General features: G+C 42.0%; 7 protein-coding genes across 7 annotated transcripts; 3 read left to right on the top strand and 4 right to left on the bottom strand.

The window, feature by feature from the left end:
* The first annotated feature begins 4,422 nt into the window (after positions 1 to 4,422).
* Positions 4,423 to 5,700, top strand: GGS22DRAFT_169896 (uncharacterized protein). Its single transcript, XM_047962389.1, has 3 exons — positions 4,423 to 4,656; positions 4,715 to 5,239; positions 5,302 to 5,700. Exons 1-3 carry the CDS (start codon positions 4,579 to 4,581, stop codon positions 5,494 to 5,496), a joined length of 798 nt encoding a protein of 265 aa, XP_047816453.1. The 5' UTR covers positions 4,423 to 4,578; the 3' UTR covers positions 5,497 to 5,700.
* On the bottom strand, positions 5,699 to 7,200 carry GGS22DRAFT_169895 (uncharacterized protein). Its single transcript, XM_047962388.1, has one exon. The coding sequence runs from the start codon at positions 7,137 to 7,139 to the stop codon at positions 5,844 to 5,846; it is 1,296 nt and encodes a 431-aa protein (XP_047816452.1). The 5' UTR covers positions 7,140 to 7,200; the 3' UTR covers positions 5,699 to 5,843.
* A 1,409-nt stretch (positions 7,201 to 8,609) lies between these two features.
* Positions 8,610 to 10,409, top strand: GGS22DRAFT_47025 (Alpha/Beta hydrolase protein). Its single transcript, XM_047967164.1, has 5 exons — positions 8,610 to 9,544; positions 9,608 to 9,728; positions 9,793 to 9,837; positions 9,896 to 10,051; positions 10,116 to 10,409. The coding sequence occupies exons 1-5, from the start codon at positions 8,709 to 8,711 to the stop codon at positions 10,191 to 10,193; spliced, it is 1,236 nt and encodes a 411-aa protein (XP_047816451.1). The 5' UTR covers positions 8,610 to 8,708; the 3' UTR covers positions 10,194 to 10,409.
* Positions 10,410 to 11,044: 635 nt separating this feature from the next.
* GGS22DRAFT_195833 (ankyrin) lies at positions 11,045 to 13,685 on the bottom strand. Its single transcript, XM_047965728.1, has 3 exons — positions 13,414 to 13,685; positions 13,351 to 13,354; positions 11,045 to 13,274 (listed from the first exon to the last, which is right to left on the bottom strand). The coding sequence occupies exons 1-3, from the start codon at positions 13,575 to 13,577 to the stop codon at positions 11,247 to 11,249; spliced, it is 2,196 nt and encodes a 731-aa protein (XP_047816450.1). The 5' UTR covers positions 13,578 to 13,685; the 3' UTR covers positions 11,045 to 11,246.
* Positions 13,686 to 17,477: 3,792 nt separating this feature from the next.
* On the bottom strand, positions 17,478 to 18,534 carry GGS22DRAFT_191207 (Aldo/keto reductase; the record flags this gene model as incomplete). The annotated part of the gene is made up of 2 exons (XM_047965083.1): positions 17,478 to 18,050; positions 18,109 to 18,534. The coding sequence occupies 2 exons, from the start codon at positions 18,532 to 18,534 to the stop codon at positions 17,478 to 17,480; spliced, it is 999 nt and encodes a 332-aa protein (XP_047816449.1).
* Positions 18,535 to 19,008: 474 nt separating this feature from the next.
* GGS22DRAFT_169884 (uncharacterized protein) lies at positions 19,009 to 20,275 on the top strand. Its single transcript, XM_047962387.1, has 2 exons — positions 19,009 to 19,306; positions 19,452 to 20,275. The coding sequence occupies exon 2, from the start codon at positions 19,484 to 19,486 to the stop codon at positions 20,234 to 20,236; it is 753 nt and encodes a 250-aa protein (XP_047816448.1). The 5' UTR covers positions 19,009 to 19,306; positions 19,452 to 19,483; the 3' UTR covers positions 20,237 to 20,275.
* A 21-nt stretch (positions 20,276 to 20,296) lies between these two features.
* Positions 20,297 to 21,734, bottom strand: GGS22DRAFT_169883 (Frataxin). The gene is made up of 3 exons (XM_047962386.1): positions 20,944 to 21,734; positions 20,535 to 20,869; positions 20,297 to 20,469 (listed from the first exon to the last, which is right to left on the bottom strand). Exons 1-2 carry the CDS (start codon positions 21,250 to 21,252, stop codon positions 20,630 to 20,632), a joined length of 549 nt encoding a protein of 182 aa, XP_047816447.1. The 5' UTR covers positions 21,253 to 21,734; the 3' UTR covers positions 20,297 to 20,469; positions 20,535 to 20,629.
* Positions 21,735 to 22,913: the final 1,179 nt, after the last annotated feature.

Below are 22,913 nucleotides of genomic sequence, written 5' to 3'. Positions count from 1 at the left end.
AAATAAAAATATTAAAATATAAAAAAAAAGTTTAAATAAAATTTTATTTAATTTTTAAATTACGTATTTTTTTAAATATATAATTTAATATAATAATAAAATATTTATTAATAATTAATATAATTAATTATATTAAAAATAAAATATTTAAAATAACGTTTTTATTTATTTAATAATTTAAATATACGAAATTTTTCGTATAATTTTAAACGTTTAAATTAAAAATCGGTTTATTTTCGAATAATTTCGAATTTTTTTTCGATTAATTTTTAAATAAAAAAAAAATTAATAATTTAATTTAATAATTAAAAATTAATTAAATATTTATTTATATATAACGTTATATAAATTATTATTTAATATTATTTAAAATATAATAATTAATATATTTAAATAAAAAAAATTAAATTAAAAATTTTATACGTTAAAACGATAAAATCGTAATTAAAATTAATCGAAAAATCGAAATTAAACGGTTTAATAATTTTATTTTAAAAATCGTATATTAATATTTTAATATTAAAAAAAAAATACGGTTTAATTAATTTTAATTTTACGTTTAATATTAATATTAATAAAATTATAATAAATTATAATATAATATATATTTAATTTTTTTAATTAATTAATATTGTAAAAGGGCAGGGCCCTTTATATCGTATCTTGATCACGTGACGTGATCACGTGTATAATAGTTAGATATTCTAACCCTTTTATACGATACATACACACATCGCCAAATCAAGTTCAAGGTTAACAAGGACTTCGCAGCCACTTACGATGGCTAGTTACTTCAAGACATCAGATTCTCCCTAATCAGCAATCCTTTAATCGATATCTTTATGTTTCAAGTCCCTATCTTAGATGACTAAGATGATCGATTACCTATCTTGATACGGGGCTCTAGCCCCGTAACAGTTGGCGACCAACCCGACTCGAAACAACGCAATCTCAACCTTGGGTGTCTTAGGAGGACCACACTCAAGCAGTCATGATATCGCACCAACCTGATCAGGGAGATCTTCTTCTTCTTCTTTGCCAAGTATGTTTGTATCGATAGCTTTCGTCGAATTCGTCTTCAAGCTATCGAAGGGAGGAAAACAGACTAAAACATCGGTGCATGCCACCATACTTTTTTCAAACTTTTTTCCCCTATTATATACGAACGCTACAATACCTTCAAGATCACGACAAGACCACTATCCTGATCACCTTATTTTCAGCGATTTTTTTCGATTGAATCCTGACTTCCTACGATCCGATCGATATCGTCCACCTCACCGCCAGACCTGCCACGAGACCCACTTAAATCGATCTGTACCAGCTTTTCTACATCGACGATCCTAGAAACATATAAACACCGGATATATATACGCGAGATACCTTGAAGCGTTCCGAAGCTAGACTTAAGAGCGATCTTGATATATTATTAGATTTATGTATATGCAAGATACCTTGAAGTTTCCAAGAGCGAGACTTAAGACATATCTTGATATACTAGATTCATATATATGCAAGATACCTTGAAGTTTACAAGCGAAGCTTAAGACCTATTTCGATATACTAGAGAGCGAGATATGTTTCAGGATACTGATATTACGATTGCAACCTGATCAGTTTATTAGTCATCTATGACAAGTCACGAGACAATACAAAGGAGATTACGATACCTGCCAGCCACAGCGTTCCTATATACGTACAGCATACAAGCTTACTTGCGCCGTTCATTTATACGTTCCTTACATCCTTTCGATTCCTTATATCCTTTCGATTCTTATATATCGACGATCGATCCCTTATTTATACGATACACCTGTTGACAAGATTGGACCTTGGATAGCTTACTGCAAGGAGGCTTACTACAGGGAGGCGTATCTATTAGATTGCCTAGCACAGGGAGGCGTACTACAGGGAGGTGTATTTGTTGGATATATCTTGTTTCTTATACCTGTTGATTCATGATCGAGGATCGCTATCGCTTTATTGTTTGTTTCTTTATATTGCTATTGCTTGATACGGATACCTGCGCAATAGCAAAGGGAGGGATGTAAAGGGGCAGGGCCCCTTATATCGTATCTTGATCACGTGACGTGATCACGTGTATAGTAGTTAAATATTCTAGCCCTTTTGTACGATACACACACACATCGCCAAGTCAAGTTCAAGGTTAACAAGGACTTTACAGCCATTTACGATGGTTAATCACTTTAAAACATTAGATTTTCCTTAATTAGCGATCTTTTAATCGATATTTTTATGTTTTAAGTTTTTATTTTAAATAATTAAAATAATCGATTATTTATTTTAATACGAGGTTTTAATTTTATAATAATATATATATTAATTAATTAAAACTTAATAATTTAATAATTAATTTTTTTAAAACGAAAAAATGTTTTATAAAAAAATTTTAAAATTAATTTTAAACTTTTTTTATTAAATATATAAACGTTATTAATAAAATTTTAAATTTAAAAATTATTTTTAAAAATAAAAATTTATAAAATTTTTAATTTTAATAAAAATTTACGAACGAAATCGAATAATATTTTAATATATTAAATAAAAATTAAATTAATAATTTAATTATAATTTTATAATTAAAAAAATATTTTATTTTATAATTTAACGTTATTTACGTTAATATTAAAATATTAATTTTATTAATATTTAATAATTATAAAAATTATATATTAATAAAATTAATTTATTTTTTATTTTTTAAATTTTATTTTATATTTTTTTAATTTTTTTTTAATTTTATATTATTAAATAAAATTAACTTTTTTATATATTAAAATATTTTTATAATAATTTATTATTTTAACGATATTTTATTTTATTTTTTTTTAATTTATATATTTTATCATTTATAATTTTTAAATAACGGTTTTTTAACGTTATTAAATCGTTTTATTATATATATTTATTTTATTTAAAAAGTAATACTGCTTGCGCTGTATGGCTCGCGCTAAATGTTGCGCTGTATGGGGCCGGAAAAACGCCGGCGAAAGGGGTACATATTGTCTGATACAATTTGGGTGGGAGCTGAAGTACCCCGATTTAAGCTATTTGAGCATTTGTATCTTTTCGCTGTATCCAATCTTTGATCAATTGTTTCGCAGTCAAAACAGGGTCAAAAGCTTGATAATTACTATCATCCAATCGCTTACGAAAGTCGCTTTCGAATGAGCCAGGTTGCACCTTGACTCAGGCTGAATCAGGTTGAGAGTTCTCGATCGAAGTTAGAGCAGGCTGAGATTGACTCGAATTGATCGAAGTCACGGCCAGCTTTGAACCTTCGATAGTGAGATCAAATCGGAGTTTGAAGATGGGAGAAAGAGATGGCACATAGTTTAAATTGACCGCTTTCGATTGAACCAAATTATAAAGATTGGAACGTGGAATTGATTGAATTGCGGATGGTTGAAGTTGATCGAGTACATAGTGGGATTTCAGTACAATCTGGAGCCCGTTCGAATCAGCGCTAAGCCCTTTTTCGATACAGCGCGCGTACCACCAAAACCCATACAGCGCAAGCAGTATTACTCTATTTAAATCGTTTTATTAATTCGGTTTTAATAAATAAATTAAATTTTATTAAATATTATAATAAAATTAAAAAAAACGGTTTTATAATTAAAAATATTATTATTAAATTTAAAATAATAAAAAATTAATTAATTAATAAATTTAAAACGTTAATATATTTTAAAATTTATAAAAATAAAAAAATAATAAAATTAAATTATTATTTTTAATTTTTAACGATAATAAAATTTTTTAATATTTAATTAATTTTAAAATTAATATTATAAATTTTTATTAACGTTAAATTAATAATAACGTTACGAAATTTAAAAAAAAAAATTTTTAATTTAAATATAAAATTTATAAAAATAAACGAAATTTTAAAAATAAACACCGGTAAAATTTTTAAGTTACACGAAATTATCTTAAAAAAAAATTCGAATAAAAAAAAAAAGAAAAAAATAACGAAAGTAACGATTAATTTAAAAAAATAAATAAAAAAATAAATAACATTATTTTAATAACGATTTATATATAATTAAAAAAAATTATTAAATTATTATTTAAATATATATATTAAACTTATAAAAATTTATTAATTAATATTATTTATATAAATCTACGAATTTTCTTTATTTAATTACAGTTATTTAAAAACGAGGCGTTTTAATAAGAAACGGGGTGGCCTATGGGGGGGTGGCCCGTGGGTGCATCCCCTATGGTAAGGCTAATTATATGACATGGGAAAACAACACAGAGACTGGATTGAATGGTTGGAAATAACTTGGTGATAATTGGGTGAGGTGGAGAAGATGCGTAGATCGGTATTCCTTAAGGTGACTACTATTCGACCAGCAAAGCACAAATCCCAGAAGTCCAGTCAGACGACAAGAGATATATATTTTCAATATTTCCATTTGGCAATGTATTCGATACTCCCAAGGCCATCGCTTCTTTTAACATACCTGAAGGTACCTATGGACGGCCCCATAACTGATTTCAGCCCTACCTATCACTACCTGTCTACCAATATACTTAGCCCTGATCATGACTACTAAACCTAGCTCGGCGCCGTGGGCAGACGAACCCTTCCACTTGATCACCACCCCATCAACATATCTAATGGTATGTTCTCTATGTCCGTTATCCAATTCCAGTGTGTCTTGGCTAAGTTAAGATTTAGGATTCCCATTCTTATGTTCACATTTCCTCCGAGATGGCACATGCGCACAATGTCCTTATCAGAGGACTTAACTCCATCCTACAACAGGCACCGTACGTGCCAACATCTACAGAGAAGAATTATAATGCCCAAGATGTTAAAGACCTTCTGTTCTATGTTAAGTCATGGACAAAGACGACAAGTCATCACCACTGGCTTGAAGAATCGTTCATCTTTCCCGAGATCGAGAAATTCAGTGGCAAGCCTGGGTTGTTAGATGGCCCAAAGAACCAGCATGAGTTATTCCACGGCGGAATAGAGAGACTTCTCGCGTATGCTTCAACTACAACTCCCGAGGAGTATCGATGGGAAGGGGTTGGGGGTATGAAAGAGATTATAGATTCATTTAGTAAACATCTGACGGACCACCTCTATGCAGAGATAGATGTCTGCTTGGGAATGAAGGCTCTCGATAGTGCGGGCCTAAAGAAGACCTGGGATCAGGCTGAGAAGGTTGCGCAACAATCCGGCAATCTCGGACTACTGGTAAGTTCGATACCCTTGATACTTTCAGCATTTAACTAAGCTAAGGACATGATCAATCTTAGTATGATATATTCCCTTGTGTTCTTGGGACCGCCGATAAAACCTACGAAGGCGGTAACCCTTTCCCCCCTTTCCCCTGGTTTATACCTTATCTAGTTAAGTACTGGTTTGCTGCTGGAAACGGTTGTTGGCGATTCAACCCTTGCGATTGGTGGGGTAAGCCACAGCCTCTGGCCTTTATCCCACAGAAACTATGATTTGAAGCATTTGGAACTTTAGGAATAATCTTCTTAGGGCATTAAGAGGACTTTGTTCTACACTACTTAGTCGAGTGGTAGGCACATATCATTTGTGGCTCGTGGAGAGTAATGAGTCGGGCGACTATTTTTGTGTAACATAAAGGAAGGATAGGGGAAGATATCTTGGGTCCCGTATGAAGTCTCACGATACCACACCGCGCAGCAGTGAAATCTTAATAAATTTATCAACAGTCCCTATCTTTAGTTCTGTTTCCTAAACCACCGGACTTTTCTGTTCATTCCTTAACGTTCAGTTCGCCCTCTTTCTTTAACGCCCATATCCAAGGCCCTCGGAGATAATGACATTATTGTATTCTTTCCTCAAGAATGGGTACTGGATTCATATATGTTTTTCCTTCTTTTCTTATCTCAGCATGCAGCAACTTCCTCCCGACCAGTGCTTCGTTATTCCACAATGCACAGTCTATTTCCGGGTTCTTGGCTCTCCAGACAGCCTCCTCGACTATAGGTACCTCTAGAATCCCTTGAGCTTCACTATCAGCTATGGGGGAAGGCAACCTAGCCCCACCCATGAGCGTCTTCCACAGCTGGCCTTCGGCAACATCAACAAGGCCCCGGCTAGTAGTTATGATGCCTTCTGAATCATCAAATCGCACGAGCCACCCAAACCTTCTGTGTGGACTGATTTCGACGATAGGAAAAGCATGGGTGGTATGTGAATTAATATCGCAGACCACCATCGTGTTGTGTATACCCAGATTTGCCATGTCCTTGCCAGCGGTAGTATGGATGCGTATCAAAGCAGATGCGGGGCAACAATCTGGAGTATCTACAAATCTTTGTAGAGCAGATGTCATCGCTGGCCATGGATGTATTGAGTGTCTATATAATGGAGTATCTTTGGTTTTCGCCGGAAGACAAATACTGTTAGAGGTGTTTTTCTCTGAGCAATTAATGAGAAATGATCGCAGATGTGGGAATTTGGCCGGTGTCAAGGAATCCATTTCATATTGATAAGGCGTTGCCATCACTCCAACAAGGGCGGGGCATACGAGGGAAAGATGAATTCGGACATGGTTCATACGCGGCAATAGTAGACGAAGGCATTCACAAACGTGCGCCTCTTCTCCCCCTGCAATTATATTTCGATCATAGCCGCCAGAATCAATCTCTATGTTAACACAGCTTTGAGGTATCGAATTGACCAATCCTATGATGGAACGCGCAGAAATCTTGAAGCGACATCTTTCTGGCACGATGGCTGGCACGTGGAGAGAAAAAGACAACAACCTGTCCAGGCTTCCTAGTAGAGGCTCGAGGCGTAGTAAACGGCGTCCTAGCTCCGCGTTGGCAGCAATGATTGAACTAAGGTCATAGCTCGAAAGCGTCGGCTGTGTGGGTCGTAAGGTGAGAGAGCGAACATAAGAAGCATGTTGTAAGTTAAACCTCGATGCGAAGAGTTCGACGTTGTCGGTGTTCAAGACTATATGCCGGTAAAGAACTGGAACCACTATCTCGTACCACTGTCTACAGACGGTAAGGCAAGGTAATAAGTTTGACGCGCCCGGAAAAGACGACTTGACCCAGAAAAATATTTCAATTAATAATTCCGATGAAAGTGAACCCATCGAACTAGTCATTTAGTCAAAGAATTCAAGATTCATGAAAGCGTTCCAAGGTTAGGGATTGGGTATTGAATTGTTGAAAGTAGGAGGAGTGAAGAGGGGCGCGGGGAATCTAAGGTTAGGTACCTAGATTCTAGATTCCACCCCGCAGGATTTAGCTTACGTAACCATAAATCAGTACACTCGGGGCTCTTAGGGGTCAATCGTTTCTATTGGTTAGTGGTGTTACTAGGGAACGCTTCGCAATTGATTGGCCATTCCCAACCCTAAAGATTACAACCAACCTCCAGCGCTCGCTATAACGCACTATATTCATAAGGGACTACTAGGTATGGTAGTGTACCCAGAAGGCCTAAATATTTGGCACTATCTGTGCGTCCTAGGGGACATACAGTTCCTCTGTAAAATATCAAACTTCTATTCCAGTCAGGGCACTTTGCAGCTTGTGTTCTCTCTGGCCATTTCGATCCGATTCATTCTGCCGTATGACAGACTTCTTTGCCATATCCCAATACCTTTTCATAGTATAAGCGTTAGTAAAATTGATCATCATTCCTACTATGTAACTTACACGAAAAATAGTTCAGGGTGCCATTGTCCTATCTCTTGAACAAGGTTCTTGCATCGTTCAATAAGAAATGCTGCTGGTATGTCACTTTCATCTTCATTGCGACAGGGCATACCCCCTCTATTTTCTCGTTCTAGCTAATAATCGTGAATGTGTTCCAGCTCTTTCGCCAAATTTTAGAGTCAAATATCGATTTCATTCTGACTTTCGCATTCGAGACATTCGAAATTAAATGCAAAAGATCCCATTGTCGGTCCTCTCTCAAAAGAGAATTATCGGGAAGGTATGTGATAGTCAGCTCATCGCTCGCCAAGCTTGAATGATCAGGTAACTCGTTAGATTAACCATATGGCTGCTAAAAACCTCGCGATAGAAAGATTGGCCACCTAACTGCCTAGGTAGGTACCTAATAGATAACCATTAAAGCAGAGCTTGACAGGGGTTCGTTCCTGGTTTCACTAGCTACCAACTACACTGAGTGGCTCGCATTCTGATTGAACTAATTGGGATCAGGATTATACGAGACCCTCAGCTTACACATTGGTGCCCAGGGTATCAAAACATATCTTGAAACTAATACCTAGGTACTTATGCTGTGCGATCTAATGTTTCTCTTTCACTAATACTGTCTGGTAGTAGAGTGGTCAATTAAACATCCTATCTAACTGGTTATGGAATACTATAGCAACGCTGTGCCGCGCCGTAGTAGGGCTGACAGGATGACGGTCCTCTACCTACCTAGTAGGCAACGACCGATTCTAGCTGATTCTAGTTGCTTCAATCGAAGAATATTCTCGATCTTTCTGTCAGCTCAATTGAACAGAGCATAGGAGTCAGTAGGCAATGAAGTTGGTATCGCTTTTATATATCATTCATAGGTACATAGGGTATATATGTCTACCACACATTCTCCATGGGTTTGCTGGATTAAGGTCATTCCATTTACACTTTATCATTGAAATAGATTAATCTCATTCATTTTATTTTTTTTAAAAAAAATATTGCCGCAGTGAAAAATGGCTGTTTATGCAAAGCTACCGGCGGGGGCGACACTCGATGTGAGGCCGTTTAAGGCCCACGTTGCCGAAGAGAAGCTCCAACATCTTAAGAAGCTTCTGGAATTGTCCCCTATAGCTCCGGCCGTGTTTGAGAACACCAATGCAGGTCGTAGGTACGGGATGCAGAGAAACTGGCTCGAGAACGCTAAGCAGGTGTGGTTACACAAGTTCGACTGGCGGCAGCACGAAGATCGCATTAATTCGTTCCCCAACTTTAAAGCTTCTGTGAAGGATGCAGCTGGCAACACGATCGAGATTCAATTCCTAGCTCTATTCTCAGAGAAGCCCGACGCTGTTCCTATCGCATTTTTCCATGGCTGGCCAGGCTCTATCTGCGAATTTCTAGATATCCTGGATATCCTTAAACAACGATACACCCCTGAAAACCTACCGTACCATGTCATTGTCCCTTCGCTCCCAGGTTACGCATATTCATCTGGCCCCCCAGCTGAGGTTGATTACGGGGTGGACATAGCTGCCGGAGCGCTTAACAGTCTAATGGTCGGTTTGGGGTTTGGGTCCGGTTATCTGGCCCAAGGTGGAGACCTCGGCAGCTTCATGAGCAGGGTCCTTGCGATGAGCTATGATGCATGCAAAGGCATTCACTTGAACATGATGGGTATGCCACCGCTAGAGAACCCGAACAAGCTCCCTACCGACGAGTTAGAGAAGAGGGCGTTGGCAAGGGCTACCGAATTTCTGGATACGGGCTATGCGTTCGCCCTAGAGCAAGGCACAAGGTCCGCCACCATAGGGCTCGCGCTAAGCAGCAGTCCACTAGCGATGCTTAGCTGGTAAGATACAAGATACGCCATCCCTCTTTATCAAGATCAATACTCTAACCATGGGCTATGTAGGATCGGAGAGAAGATTCTTGAATGGACTGACGAAGACCCTCCCCTCGAAAAGATACTCGAAAGTGTGACATTGTATTGGCTTACGGATACTGTCCCGCGAGCCATGTACCATAGTCGTGGGGTGAGTCAAATAATCCCAAATTTTCTGTTGACAGCTCAAGGACTAACTGGTGCTCCAACTACAGGCTGGTAACCCCGATGAAAAGCCCAAGATCGCAAGGACTAGTGTGGTACGTTTTTTACACCATTATTTTTCAAGTTCTCGAACCACAAATTAACTTCCCCAAGATCACGAAACTGACAGCCCTCAAACTCCCATTCATCGAGAAGCCATGTGGATACTCATTTTTCGCCAACGAGATCGTACCAATTCCGAGAAGTTGGGCGGCCAAGTCCTGCAACCTAGTGTCGTTCAATCAGCACGAGAGTGGAGGTCACTTTCCGGTACGTCATGAAACATGCATCATTCGATTCTAGGTAATTGAATTTACTAACGATAATATCATAGGCTATGGAGAAACCGAATGAACTGCTCGCTGATGTTGAGGAGTACGTCAAGAAGGCCTGGAAGGTTGCTGATAAATAAGGGTCTTCTGTAACATTATACAAGGTGTGAATAGGCGCATGTTGCCGATCTACGCAAGTACTTGGGTGTCGCACCCCGTGGTACACTATTATCTGGGTTGGAAATATCATGATATTGGTAGCATTGGGCTTACTAGGTGGTATTGATGTTTCTAGTCTTCGGTATCACCATTCGGTATGGCCGTCCTATTCAACAGATTCATATCTTCACTTCAATCAAGTATTTAAACCCATCTGTTTGAATGTAATCATGCATCAACTCAAACCACACGACTACATAACGTAGAAGATCTATAGATATACTCATGGGTAAATAATTAGTAACTTTAGTTGAGTGTACCTATCTTCAAAGCCATTACCAGGAAGACCCATGGACGGTCTCTCCGTCAGGGCCAATGACCAGCCAGGGATTTAGTACTCGCTTTCCTAAAAAGGAAATTGGGAGGGAACCCACCCGCTTAAGGTTCTCAGGCATCTAAGTACTCTAGCTTTACGGCCAGCTACTAGGTACTTATTAGGTAACTTCTATCATCGTGTATACTTGAAATAAGAGGCCATAGCTTGATGGGTAATTGCTAATGAATCTCTTCTTTGGTGATTCCAATACCACGTAGTTCAACTTCTGATGTTATCGCTACCTGCTAACCAATGCGGTGCGAGGGTTGTTTACCGCGCGAGCCCACCCCTCTTACTCTGCCCCTCCACCGTATTGTTGGCAGTGAATTTAGCTGGCTTAGGTACTCTCACGCAGTGCTTTCGTAATAAGATGAGGTCTCTCAATCAGCGGTATTTTATTTCCATATCCTGCGGATACTACTCTAATATGGTACACGAAACATGGATGATTTGATGCTGAAGACGAAATGATTGTATTCCACCCACTAAAGTACACCCGATCTATGAACTGTATTGTACGCTTAATTTACAAGGCCCCAAACGCCCCAAAAACATTTGTACAAGGGTATCGAACTCCAGAAACCACAACAATGAAATCAGAACTCTTACCCGCCCAGTTAATCATACATCGTCGCTCGTGACGGTGTAAGGGCATCAGCTACCGTGACGACGCAGGTGTTGGTTGCTTTACCCCCCATTCCTGTAACACGGTGGGCTCCTGGGCCGCGGGTCGCGCGAGGCTAGTGAAGACACCTCGACAAGCTTCTAAGCGCGCAATGTGCAGGCCGTCCTCAGCGTTAGCCCAGCGGTCGTCGATCGCCGCAAGGACGCTAAGGCCACAGGCGTCCCGAACGTACGGGTTAGCGCCCAACTGGAGAAGCTCCTTCAATGCGACCTTCTTTCCGAATCTGGCAGCGACGTGAAGTGCTGTTTCTCCTTCACGGTTTCGTGCTTCCAAGTTGGCCCCAGCATTGTGCAGTCTCTTGATAATCATCTCCATGGCATCCTTATCCTCTCTAGAGTCTTCTGGTCGATACTTGACGAACGCCATCAGGGGAGTTTGTCCTTGACAATCATAGAGATTGACATCTGCATGTGCAGAGAGGATTCCTTCGAGGTATTCTAGTCGTTTTTTAGTATCGCTGCCCTCTGACCTCGATTCTCCGTCTTCTTCGCTGTATTTGCGTTTTCGCTGTCGCTGATTATCGTACGTATGTTCTTGAACATTCTTTACGTTTAATACAACTTCTGCAAGACAATGCAGCGCGTTGCGTCCGCGCGAATCTTCGGACCGGGGGTTTGGATTTGTTGAATTAACACTATCGACCTTGACAGCGTCAAGAACTATCGTTAGAAGCTCGCGTTGTCGAAATAGAAATTCATCTCCATAATTTGAAGGTATGTCGATTATTGTTGGAGGGATCTCTGCCCTTCTTGGGCTTATCGTATCCATTGGGCTATTATGGCGCTGTATCAGCAACGTACTAGGCGCGGCGTCCGCTGGTCGAGGCTTCACGGGTTTCACTCCGAAGGCATCCCGCCGTTCGAGTAAGTCGCAATCAAACAAGTGCGCCAGGTGATAAGCAGTATCCATGTTATTATTCTGGAGCAGGTGAGCAAAGCTACGCCCGTACACATCCGTTGCCATAATGTTAAAGTCGGGATAGTTATTGAGTACGTTAAGAAGCTGTTCCAAGAGTGGTATTTCATCAAACCAAGACCGATGGAGGACATGCAGAAATGTCTGACCAGCTGTATTTGTGGCGTGAACTAGTGAGTGGGGGTCTCCTAATGCTTGGGATAAAAGATTAAGGAAAAGAACTGGATTTTCGCCCGTAGCAGCAATACGGTGGAACGCTGTATTACCAAAAGCGTCTGTTCTTTGGTATATATCGTCGGAATAATTGATATGAGTGGAAATTATATCGCCATGAATCGGCCATAAAGCCTCGATCGACGTTAGGTCGTTAGCGATCCGACACCAACAGGTGCCCATCTCGTGGAATTCAGATGTATTCTCGCATGCGCTTCTTCTGGTAGATAAATTCGCATCGAGAAAGTTGCCGGGAACAGCGTACTCTGCGCTAAATGGAGCATAAACGGTTGATCCACCTGGGTTACGGAAACCTCGCTGAGCAGGCTGGAATTGAGATCCAGGGGAGGCGATCGGAGACAAGGAAATTTCTCGTTGTAATTCGGGACCTTTGGGAAAGGTGAATTGTTTCAAAACGCGCCAGGCCCCCTTCACTTGGTCGTGAGACACCGTAGAGAGTTTCTCGCGAAAACTACTGCTCATGCTTGTTTCAGTGGAATTAGTTAGGCCAGTATCCTGACGAGAACCGTCAAGGCCACTCGGGATCCAAGGAGGGTATATTTGGGACCCATGTTCATCGTAACCAAAAATCGGAATGTTGGCACCAACTTGGCCGGTGGGATCAATTTGTTCATTCTTGAACGGAGTAGATGTGCCTGACTTCTCGAAGGAATGGCGACTTGATCGAGTAGGAGTCAGAGTATCGTCATCATAGCTAGCAGAGTGCGAGGTAGACCTCCTATGGTGAAACTTCGCCCCGCGCCGGCTATTCCTGAGAGCTGCGATACGTCTTCTCTCGTCTTCGTCGTCTTTAGGTCTTATCCATCGAGGATCGTTACCGAGGAGTGAGTTTTTTACTTTGTTGGCGGCATCCTAATTAATTATGTTAGTGTTTAAGATAGATAGAGATCATACTACGCCTCAACGTTGAACTAGTTTTAATACATACTTTACTGTAGCACAGGAAGTAAGCAATGTGGTATCATGTTAAAGTAGGAAGGGCCAAACATACCCAGGTTTCCAAAGGCCTTCTTCTAAGAGTTTCAATATAAGGTCAAAAGGTAATCTTGTATAAATGTAGAGCCGCACTAATCTGCGAGCGCGGGGTTCAGTCCAATCCTTAGGACGACCCCCTCTGTTAGTAGAGGCGCTAGTGGTAGGTGAGGCCGAATTCATTTTGATGATTGGAGAAAGAGTTTACCACAAAAACTCTAGAAAAATAAAACAAACAAAAATATGACTGGAAAGATATAAGAAATATAACCCCTTCCCGGCAGGGGAAACGTACTAACAAGAGAGAAAATCCTATGCATCACGGATAAGGCACGCGGCACGCGGGATCGGTGGGGTTTTTGTAGAAAGAGCCAACTCGGCGCATAAGATCTGTTGTTCAAGGGTGTTAGTGGCCGATGCGGATCCCTGCACAATCCCGCTGGCGAACACTAAGAATTCGAGTACCTATCTAACCCAATTAACAGGCGATGACCTTACAAGGCAGTCAGTAAGGCAGTTCCTAGAGGGAGGCTCTCCTCCCAAAGTCCCCATTGTGGTCAATGTTGGTACCCCGGCGGTTCCCCGTACACAAAAACTTCAGGTATTTAGCACATGAGGGACCCCCTTGTGCTTACCACTCCCAATCATCGCAATGAATAAAGGCTAGGCCGGTCAAGTCTGATACTTTGATATTCACATCCCAGGCCGTAGGTCATGTAACAGGGCAACTAACATACTGACAATACCAACAGTCATATTCATATGAATTAGTGACGTATAACTAATTGTATAGCTAGTCATTACCTAGTTACATCAACTTCGCACATGATATTTCAAAACTTAGAAATTAAAGTATTAGTTTTCTTTGGACATGCATATGCAGTCAATCAAATTCGTGGCTTCACTCGGAAAGGGCGTGCACACAACCGTATAGATCGGGTTGACATGCCGAGTAATTGACAATGACAATGACAATGATGACATTGGAAGTAGGAGAGGAAAGTGAAAGAGAAAGAGGGACTCGCCTAATTGAAGGCCGCCAAACGAGTACAGAGATGGTTAGCTTGTGGCTGTGGACGTTTTTTTGTGGCTAGTTCTATGGAACATTGGGTATCCAGAACACCCAAATTATGGCTGTGTTAAACCAAAGTGGCTGAGCGGAGTGGAAGTGTAGAAAGGCTCCCGAGCCATGAAAAAATTTATGTATATCAACTCTTCACGGCCGCGACCTAAGAGAGAGAGAAGGCTGCCTTACTCTTTTCCCCGGTCTCCCACCACCCTAGGTCATATAGGGTGGGAAATGTCGATGTCATCGGTACTGTACCTAGATAGGTAGGTACGGTACCTACCTGCTAGGCAGTATGGACCTGTCTAGATCTTAGCCTCCCTTATCCTCCTCTACTCTACTAAAGATCTAAGATCCGCGCACCATCAATCACAACCCGACTTGATTTCAAGGCTCGAATTGTGTTCGAAACATATTAAAATATACGACAGCCCCGGAGGCTTTAGGCCAACTGGCACGGGTCGATTCAAGCTTCTTTTCCCGCTTCATAGCCTCACTTGGCAAATATCCCGAATTCCCGTCTCGGAGAAGACTGGGGTAGCTAGTGGTACAACGTCTCTCTTGTGGATTATTCTCAACGGCTATTTTCCTGTGTATAGGTTTTTTTTTCGCATTTGTGTTGAGTTGTCGTTTTTTCTACTTTTCTACTTTTCTACCTAGGTAGATATTATATACCTAATATCTTACCCTTCCAAGGTTCCTTTGCCACCGGCAAGATTAATACTCAGAGGCCCCTTGCAGATTTGTTTCATCCACGCAATTGCAACACAGGGTGGAGCTTACAAGCCCTTTCAACGTTGTTGTTTCTTATCCATAAGTATCACCACTTTTGCCTTGCGAATAGGTACGTATACATAATGCTATTAAGTATGAATCTACCATAGTACGTACTCGGGCACAAACCTTTCTTTCGATACGTTTTCGATCCCGTCCAATCCTTTAGTCAGTAATTACCCTGGTCGTATCCCTAAATCTCAACGCAAATTCTTCACGTTGACAGGCATCCATCTTTTTGTCGCACTCCCTATTTTATCCCATGTACTTCGTCACTAAGCATTCAATTGGCTGAAAAGTTCGTTTAATTAATTATTGTTTAAACTTCTAGCGTGTGATCCGGAATTCCGTCATCCCCGCCGCCATTCCTCCACATCCGAGCGAACGACGCCGAACTGACACCCGATTCTTACTCCCCCCAATTCGGTTTTTTTCTAAAGGAAATGGGCCTAATTTCGATCATGGACTCCTTCGGTGGACAGACGTCTGACTCTGATACTTTTTCTACTTCCATCTGTTGACGTGGCATACACCCTTTTACCCCCTTGTATCTGGCTTATGTTTGATCACAACTATGATCATGGTCACTTTCGGGAGTATAAAACATAGTTGACCCCCCTTATGAGAAGGGTGAATGACCAAGACGAAAAACATCAATACCATACCCATTTACTATTTTCTTCCATGCACATTAGTTCTGTTCGATATCTCCGCCACATATTTACACACAAGTGTGCCTACTAGGTATACATACGTACTCGCATACACATCTACCAACACGTGAATTTATACATACCTCCTTTATACACGAAAAAGTAAATCAGACGGCAATACAAAGCGTACAATCTATATTGGAACAACTCAATTGCGATTTCCCTCTCCTGACACCCACGGTCATATTAGATAGTTTCTTAGATTCGTCTAGGTTTCTTTCCCTCTAATATTTTCACAATGCCCGATCATCATTCCCACAAGTCAAGGTGATATTTAGTCTATCCTTCTTATAAATGATCCACTACCTAACACTATTAGTTCTTCCCATAAATCATCAAAGACATCTTCTCATAGGCAAGACGAAGCCAACAATTCCACCAGGGACGTGGATAAATTGGAGAGATTCTTCGCTACAGGAGAGCCGACTAGGAAATCAGAGTCGTCCATGAGAGATAAGCTGGCTCAGTGGGATGTTCGTTACCACCATGCTTCTAGGCGTTAAGGGCAAGCTTATGGTCACCAATGGAGTTACTGGATACGGAAAATGATGTATGATACCAATGAATTATGCAGTAGGGAGGTTAGCAATTACGGAATTTGATTGGAAGCTTATTTCACTTAAACTTCCCGGGGAAGTCTTCCCTCGGGTCCTCTTCCCGGGTCCTCTTCCCCGGGGCCTCTTCCGAAACCATGCCTGGTGGCTGCATCATGGTGATCAAGATTAAGCACCCAACATATCCATAGGCATCTTCGGGCTTGACCCTATTCGCAAACCCCTTGATTCACATGCCACAATATGAATAGCGCATACTTGCCTAGATACACATTCAACCAAATATTGCAAGACATCTCCAAATATATTAGATACATAGACTAAGTACCTACCTACCTTGTACCCACCCTACATCAACGGGGCGCACCTACAATATTGAACATGCCGAACAATGCGATTGTCGACTTTCTACATCGAAGCAGTCAGCATGCAGCTTAAGAACGAGCCGATACGCTCCCGAGCCGGGCTACCGCCTCAATAAACGAGGCCGTTTAACCCCCACTCAACGGTCGTATTGCTCCGAGCGAGGCCGTATTTGTACCCACTCGCTCCATCCTGCTTCCCGCTCTCCGTGCGCCTTTCATCATGCCCGCCATTTCATCACGATTGGAGGCCTACTTAGCCGCATTACACGTCATTCCGTAGAATCAAAAAAAAATATGCATTTTCAGGGACGCATCCGTATTTGGTACCATTGCATACGCCTCGACTATCCTAGCAAGCATAATAGATACCGAACATCCCTCCAATCACTTGCACCGATTGGCAGCATCTCATGAGGCCTTATTACATAGATTAAGGGCCTCTTATAGGGTCGCAGGCAAGTTTTTGGTAAAGGAACAGTTCTCGGAACGCGTACTGCATATTAGCAAGACAAGCATTTCAGAGACAATACTACATCACTAGAATCTCACTGCCACTTATGCAGTAATCGGTACCAATAAGGGACCATATCCACATCTATCTCCAAAACGCCCTACCTCGGCGGAAGTTCAGCAGGCTTGACATCGAAATTACCACTACCCATCGCATCAATAGTCTCCCCAATAGCCATGATCTCATCCACAACAGCTTGCGGCAAAGCTCCCTTTTCCATATCCTCGAGGTTTTGCTTAAGCTGCTCGATCTTCGTAGCGCCTAAAATAACCCCATCCTTCTCTCCAAGGTCAGAATGATAAGCTAGCCATCTTAGAGCAGCCTCGGAGGGCTTGATACCGAGGGGCCCGATGACTTCGAGGAGCTTCTTGACTGCATCATGGAACTCGGGTCGGTCATACCAGGCAGCGAAATGTGCGCCGTAAGCACTACGGAGGCGTGTGCCCTCCGCCGTCCCCAGCGTCAGCTTACCGGTGAGGAAGCCGCCGCCGAGAGGCGAGTAAGCGTTAAATGTCATATTGTGCTCTCGGAGGAACGGTAACAGCTCCTTCTCCGGTTCCCGACAGATCAGGTTGTATTGGCCCTGATATACCGACGGCTTGATGTAACCCTCCTTTTCGCAGATATCTATGAAGGATTTAAGCATATCGAGAGGAAAGTTGGATATGCCAATCTATCATCTCAAATTAGTACATTAATAGAATACAATTGAAATTTATTCCGTCCCTGACCTTTTCGCAATACCCTTTCTGGTACTGTTCATTGAGTGCTTCGGCCTGCTCCGCTAAAGGGGTGGCTAAGTCGGGACAGTGAGCGTAAAGGATTCCCAATTTTTTCACTCCCAAAACCTCTAAACTATTCGCGACACTCTTCCGTACGGCTTCTTTACTTAGCGTGCCGTCACTATTCTGACCGGCAAAGAGCACCTTGGTGTTGATGGTGAAGCCTCTTGCAGGTGCTTTCACCCTTCCGATCATTCGTTCCGAGCCACCATGGTTATCGGGAGGATATCTAGCGGCGGTATCTATTTGGGAAACGTCGCCATCGTTTAAAGCATCGAGGAATGTTGAGACGATTGCTTCGTCCTGTAATGTTGGTACGTGGGATGATCCAAACGTTGAGGTTCCGAAATAAATAACGGGATGCTTTTGCGCCATAGTGAATGATAAATTAGTAAAACCGGCTGATGTAATTCAAAACATCATGATTCATTGAAGTCATTGTTAGTTACTTCCTCAACTACATTTTATATATCAGTATCTAGTCCCGCGTTGTCGGTCTCGCCATTTCCAATTCACCGAATTAGCCCGAAACTAGGAGTCGTGGTTTAAAAGATCGGTCGAGTACCGACAGCGCGAGGTAATACACGAAAGCTGCATTAATTGTTTCATCACCTGCCAGCCCTGGAGATTTAAGTGTGATAACAGATTCTATCTAATGGTGGCCATAATCTATGGATTTTGAATCAATTAGCATTGTCGATATTTCATTAGTATTTCTAGGTACCTAGTAGTTAAGAACTTTGGAACCTTTCAAAAAAAAAAAAAAAAAAAAAACCCTCCTGGGTTGGGACGGATGGCGCCAAAGTATACTAACTTCAAGTTGAGTTAGGTACCTAAATAAAGTTATAGGTTGAAGATATAGTGTTGAAGTATGTAGCCACCTCTTGGGATGGGTACCTAACTGTATTTAGGGGCTATTGAAGCTTCTAACCTTAGTATCGACGATGCAACTCGTCCAGCTCCCATCTACTACAATAGCGTTAAGCACAGCGTATGTAAACCGCTGTAGTTGTAGTAGGTTTTACCTCTTGCAGCGCCTTATGGACGCTGTAACATTTATGAATATCTCCAGAGTGGCTGATTTATACTCTCGAGTTTAAACCCACCGCCCAGACATGGCTTATTACGAAAAGCTTCAGAAACATACCTGGCAGTGTATAAGTCAATAATCATTCCCATTTATAAAATCCCAGAAGTTCAATCCCTCAGTCGCGTCAATACAATTCTCTCACACGCGCGCGCACATCTCGACCGCTACATAGCGTACTTGACCAAAAACACCAATCACTTACCTCCACCAATTTCCGAACGTAGAAACTTCATAATGAGGTTCTCTACTAAGGTACTCCTCATCATAGGCCTCAGGGCCACCCAAATACTGGGTAGAATAGCACCTCCGAGCTCTGGCTTCGAGATACGCGCCCGAGAAGACCCATCAGCCGGAAGCTCAATGAACGATATCGATAAGGGCGACGACGACGACGACAACAACAACGACGATGAAGAGGACGACGACAAGCCGCCGCCACCAGGATTCGACCCCTTCGACGACCCCGAGACAGACATAACCGGGACGGAGGTGTTGATACCGCCCGCCATAAACGACACCACCGAAATCGACTGGTTCAACCTCGACAACTCGATCGAACTCAGCGAGATGCCGGACAGGAAGGACTGGGTGATCCCCGTCTCGCACGCGTGGTGCGCGACCTGGGACATAAAGGACGTCAACGTGCGCGGCTCGATCCAGAGGACCATCCGCTGGAACAACCGAGGCAACAAGGTGCACCGCAAGTACGTGCACTGGGAGCTAGACGGGCAGGTCGGCACCTACGTCTGCGACTGCAAGTGGGAATACCGCGACAAGGCCACATCCTGGGAGATGTGGGAGTTCTACGAGAGGATGATCGAGTGGTGCGGCGAGGGCCGCGCTGGCTGGATCTTTAGCAAGAAGTGGGAAAAGGGCTATGCTGTTACTACCAGGGATAGGATCATGTACACGAGGCCCAGGAAGTCATTGTGCCCCAAGTTTTGCTGCTTCGACCCTAAGAGTCAAAAGTTGATGGGGGAGGATTAGGCGGTGGTATACTTACACATAAAGTTACGATCAGATTAGCATTGCGACATGTGAGTTTGCAGTTGGGGAATTCAGTTTTTTTTTATTTGTTTAGTTGAGGCAATGCAATAGCGGTTCTCCCTCAATAAAAGACATCAAATGCCATCTTATCGCCAGGGTAGAGGTATTGAGTGGAGTGGTAGACTTCATACACCTACCCACACTGTAACTCACAGCATTTACTAAAAATGGTCCTAGATGGAGATAGGTTAATAACAGGGTAGTTTACTAGATGATTGGGTTTCTATAGGTGACGCACCTGCAAGATTTTGATTCTTATCTTGTGCCATCTTCAGCAGCAAAGCATTCAGGAAATCTGGTGGAGAATAACCCTGATCGTTCTGGTCTATGATTTTACTCCACTGAGACACCAGTCTCTCGTAAGAGAAGATCATTCAACTTCTCTCCAGTTCGGATATAGACCCAGTCCCCTTTCCCAGTATCTTGTTTCTGGCCTTGGTCTTCGTCGATGATCACGTAGTCGAATCGCTTAGGACCAGATACTGGCGACGAAAGCCAAATCTGTTTATTGGGAGGCTGTTTATTGATGATATAAACACCACTGTCGGGGATCTTGACGGTCATAACGCCAGACTAATTAAGTAAAGCGATTAGAATTAATATCCATAGAATATGATTGAAACATAGCATATACATATAATACTTACACTAAATTCGACATCAATATCACCAATCTCATCTTGTTTTTCCTCGTATTGGCTGAGTATCGCGTCAAGGTACGTGTCTGCCAAGTGGTGATATTCTGCGGTCGTGATAGATGCCGGTTTGATTTCCGGGAGCGACGAGGGGATTGCGCGACGTTGGCTTGCCGAGAAGGGACGGACTAGGAAAGATCGATGGTAATGGGTATGAGGAGGTGTTCGCAATGCGAGTCGGCTGACCGCGGCACCGCGCGCAGCCGTTGCGATTCCGAAGCTGGTCGCGCGACCAAGCTTCATGATGCTTGAACGATACATGGTCAAAGTTTAGGGTTCGGTATGCTCGTTAAAGATGGGGGAATGCGGCGACAATATCCGTGAATTGGTTAATGTCTGATATTCGGTAATCGGCGATGGAGAACTGGTTATGGGTCGAGGAACTTGAAGAGTTGTATGATATTGAGAAAGTACTAGATAGTCTTGATAGTAACGCTAGTTATGTTGGTTTTAGGGGCATAATTGATCACAGGAGATACCGCCAACTCTGATTGCAATCGTTGATTCCTGAGGAAGTTAATAGTAGTCAGGGAGGTTCACAATGATTGCTGAGGAAAAAAATATGATGATGGAAATTGTTAACGATAAGTGAAGGAATCGACGGTAGGCGCGTTAATTCCTAGAGCTTTGAACGCTCCTGGCGAAATATTAATACATTTCACCAAGAGTTAAGAAGTGAACGCGGCATTAAGTATGATGGTGGTTGTTATGTCAAAGATTGAACGACGGGAGAGGAATTGCAGAAACGGAGGGGAGGAAAAAAAGATCTCCCAGGATGAGAATGCGGCTCCAGCAAGTCGGTAACTTTTGGTGGGTAGGTGGGATCGCCATCATCCCGCAGTTAGCTCCCCCTGTAAAAGTGACCTAATTGGTAATCCTGGGCGCCCACGTTTAGCGACTTACAGTTACAGCTTCCCATGAGCTCATCATCCCTGTTCGTTCCTCCCTCTTAAAGTCCTCCTATTATAGATTGGGGCAGTATCGACTCGCTCTATACGTCTAGTGAGAGTCGCTTCCACGAGATACTCGAAATACACCTATAATGGCATTCCCACAAGTGCAGGCGGGAGTGGTGGTGGCAGATTGGATCTTAAGCAATTCATACAATTGTATTAATACCATTCACTGGTATACACTCCCCACGGATATCTCAGTATGGCCCCTTAATTCCTGGTTGGTGACTGCTACCCTTAAAGGAGCAACTCGGCTGAAACTATCACAACTACACACACACTAAGAAGGCTCCGGGAATGTCACCTTAGCTCCGGCTGATGTAAATACATACATTTGTATACCTATACATGACTGGAAGCTTCTGAAGCAAAACATTTGAGCGCAATGTGGAGTGGAAAGAATATAGTATACGATCCACACTCGGTAGCTAGTAAAAGAACAGGGCCGATTGGTGTTTTCGGGAATAGCTTTCCAATGTGCCGTTATTAAGCACCATGAACTTATTGGTAGATATGTACAAGCAACTTATCCAATGGGAAAGCGGAAGGTCGTATAAACTTCATATATAGATAGGTAAATAGCCTAGATGCTTCTATCTAGACCTATTTCATCACCATTGAGAAACCGTAGCACTGGAGTGTTGATCAGCCCTATCGTGATATATATACCAATCGCTAAGTCACACAAACCCACGGGGCTCCACCACGGTAACAATCGCGATATCTCATGTACAGCAGACCGGCGAGAATCGGGGATGAAATGCGTGGCGAGAGGCTTCATATCGCTTCCGATACCGTTAGACGCAAGACAAGACTGAATCTCGGATGGATGTATGTGGTTAGCATGACGACACCATCCGATCCTACCCCGCTTCACGATGTCTATAAAAACGTTGAATTGGTTCTTTTCGAATGCGATCTTTCTTCTCTTCTTTCTATACGCGCTCGTCTATAACCAATTCGAACGAA

The sequence above is a fragment of the Annulohypoxylon maeteangense genome, assembly GCF_022496945.1.
Source record: "Annulohypoxylon maeteangense strain CBS 123835 unplaced genomic scaffold GGS22scaffold_15, whole genome shotgun sequence".
Taxonomy (NCBI): domain Eukaryota; kingdom Fungi; phylum Ascomycota; class Sordariomycetes; order Xylariales; family Hypoxylaceae; genus Annulohypoxylon; species Annulohypoxylon maeteangense.
Note: the sequence above shows the minus strand (reverse complement) of the source record. Positions and strands in the feature narration are given on the sequence as shown.

What these genes read in the sequence shown, in the direction of transcription:
- GGS22DRAFT_169896 (XM_047962389.1), top strand. Translation starts at nt 4,579, where the DNA reads ATGACTACTAAACCTAGCTCGGCGCCGTGGGCAGACGAACCCTTCCAC. An exon ending in CCCCATCAACATATCTAATG is followed by an intron (nt 4,657 to 4,714) that starts GTATGTTCTCTA and finishes GTTAAGATTTAG; the next exon opens with GATTCCCATTCTTATGTTCA. An exon ending in CCGGCAATCTCGGACTACTG is followed by an intron (nt 5,240 to 5,301) that starts GTAAGTTCGATA and finishes GATCAATCTTAG; the next exon opens with TATGATATATTCCCTTGTGT.
- GGS22DRAFT_47025 (XM_047967164.1), top strand. Translation starts at nt 8,709, where the DNA reads ATGGCTGTTTATGCAAAGCTACCGGCGGGGGCGACACTCGATGTGAGG. An exon ending in CCATGTACCATAGTCGTGGG is followed by an intron (nt 9,729 to 9,792) that starts GTGAGTCAAATA and finishes CTCCAACTACAG; the next exon opens with GCTGGTAACCCCGATGAAAA. An exon ending in AGATCGCAAGGACTAGTGTG is followed by an intron (nt 9,838 to 9,895) that starts GTACGTTTTTTA and finishes AACTTCCCCAAG; the next exon opens with ATCACGAAACTGACAGCCCT.
- GGS22DRAFT_169895 (XM_047962388.1), bottom strand. Translation starts at nt 7,139, where the DNA reads ATGACTAGTTCGATGGGTTCACTTTCATCGGAATTATTAATTGAAATA.
- GGS22DRAFT_169883 (XM_047962386.1), bottom strand. Translation starts at nt 21,252, where the DNA reads ATGTATCGTTCAAGCATCATGAAGCTTGGTCGCGCGACCAGCTTCGGA. An exon ending in ATATTGATGTCGAATTTAGT is followed by an intron (nt 20,870 to 20,943) that starts GTAAGTATTATA and finishes TTACTTAATTAG; the next exon opens with TCTGGCGTTATGACCGTCAA.
- GGS22DRAFT_169884 (XM_047962387.1), top strand. Translation starts at nt 19,484, where the DNA reads ATGAGGTTCTCTACTAAGGTACTCCTCATCATAGGCCTCAGGGCCACC.
- GGS22DRAFT_195833 (XM_047965728.1), bottom strand. Translation starts at nt 13,577, where the DNA reads ATGAATTCGGCCTCACCTACCACTAGCGCCTCTACTAACAGAGGGGGT.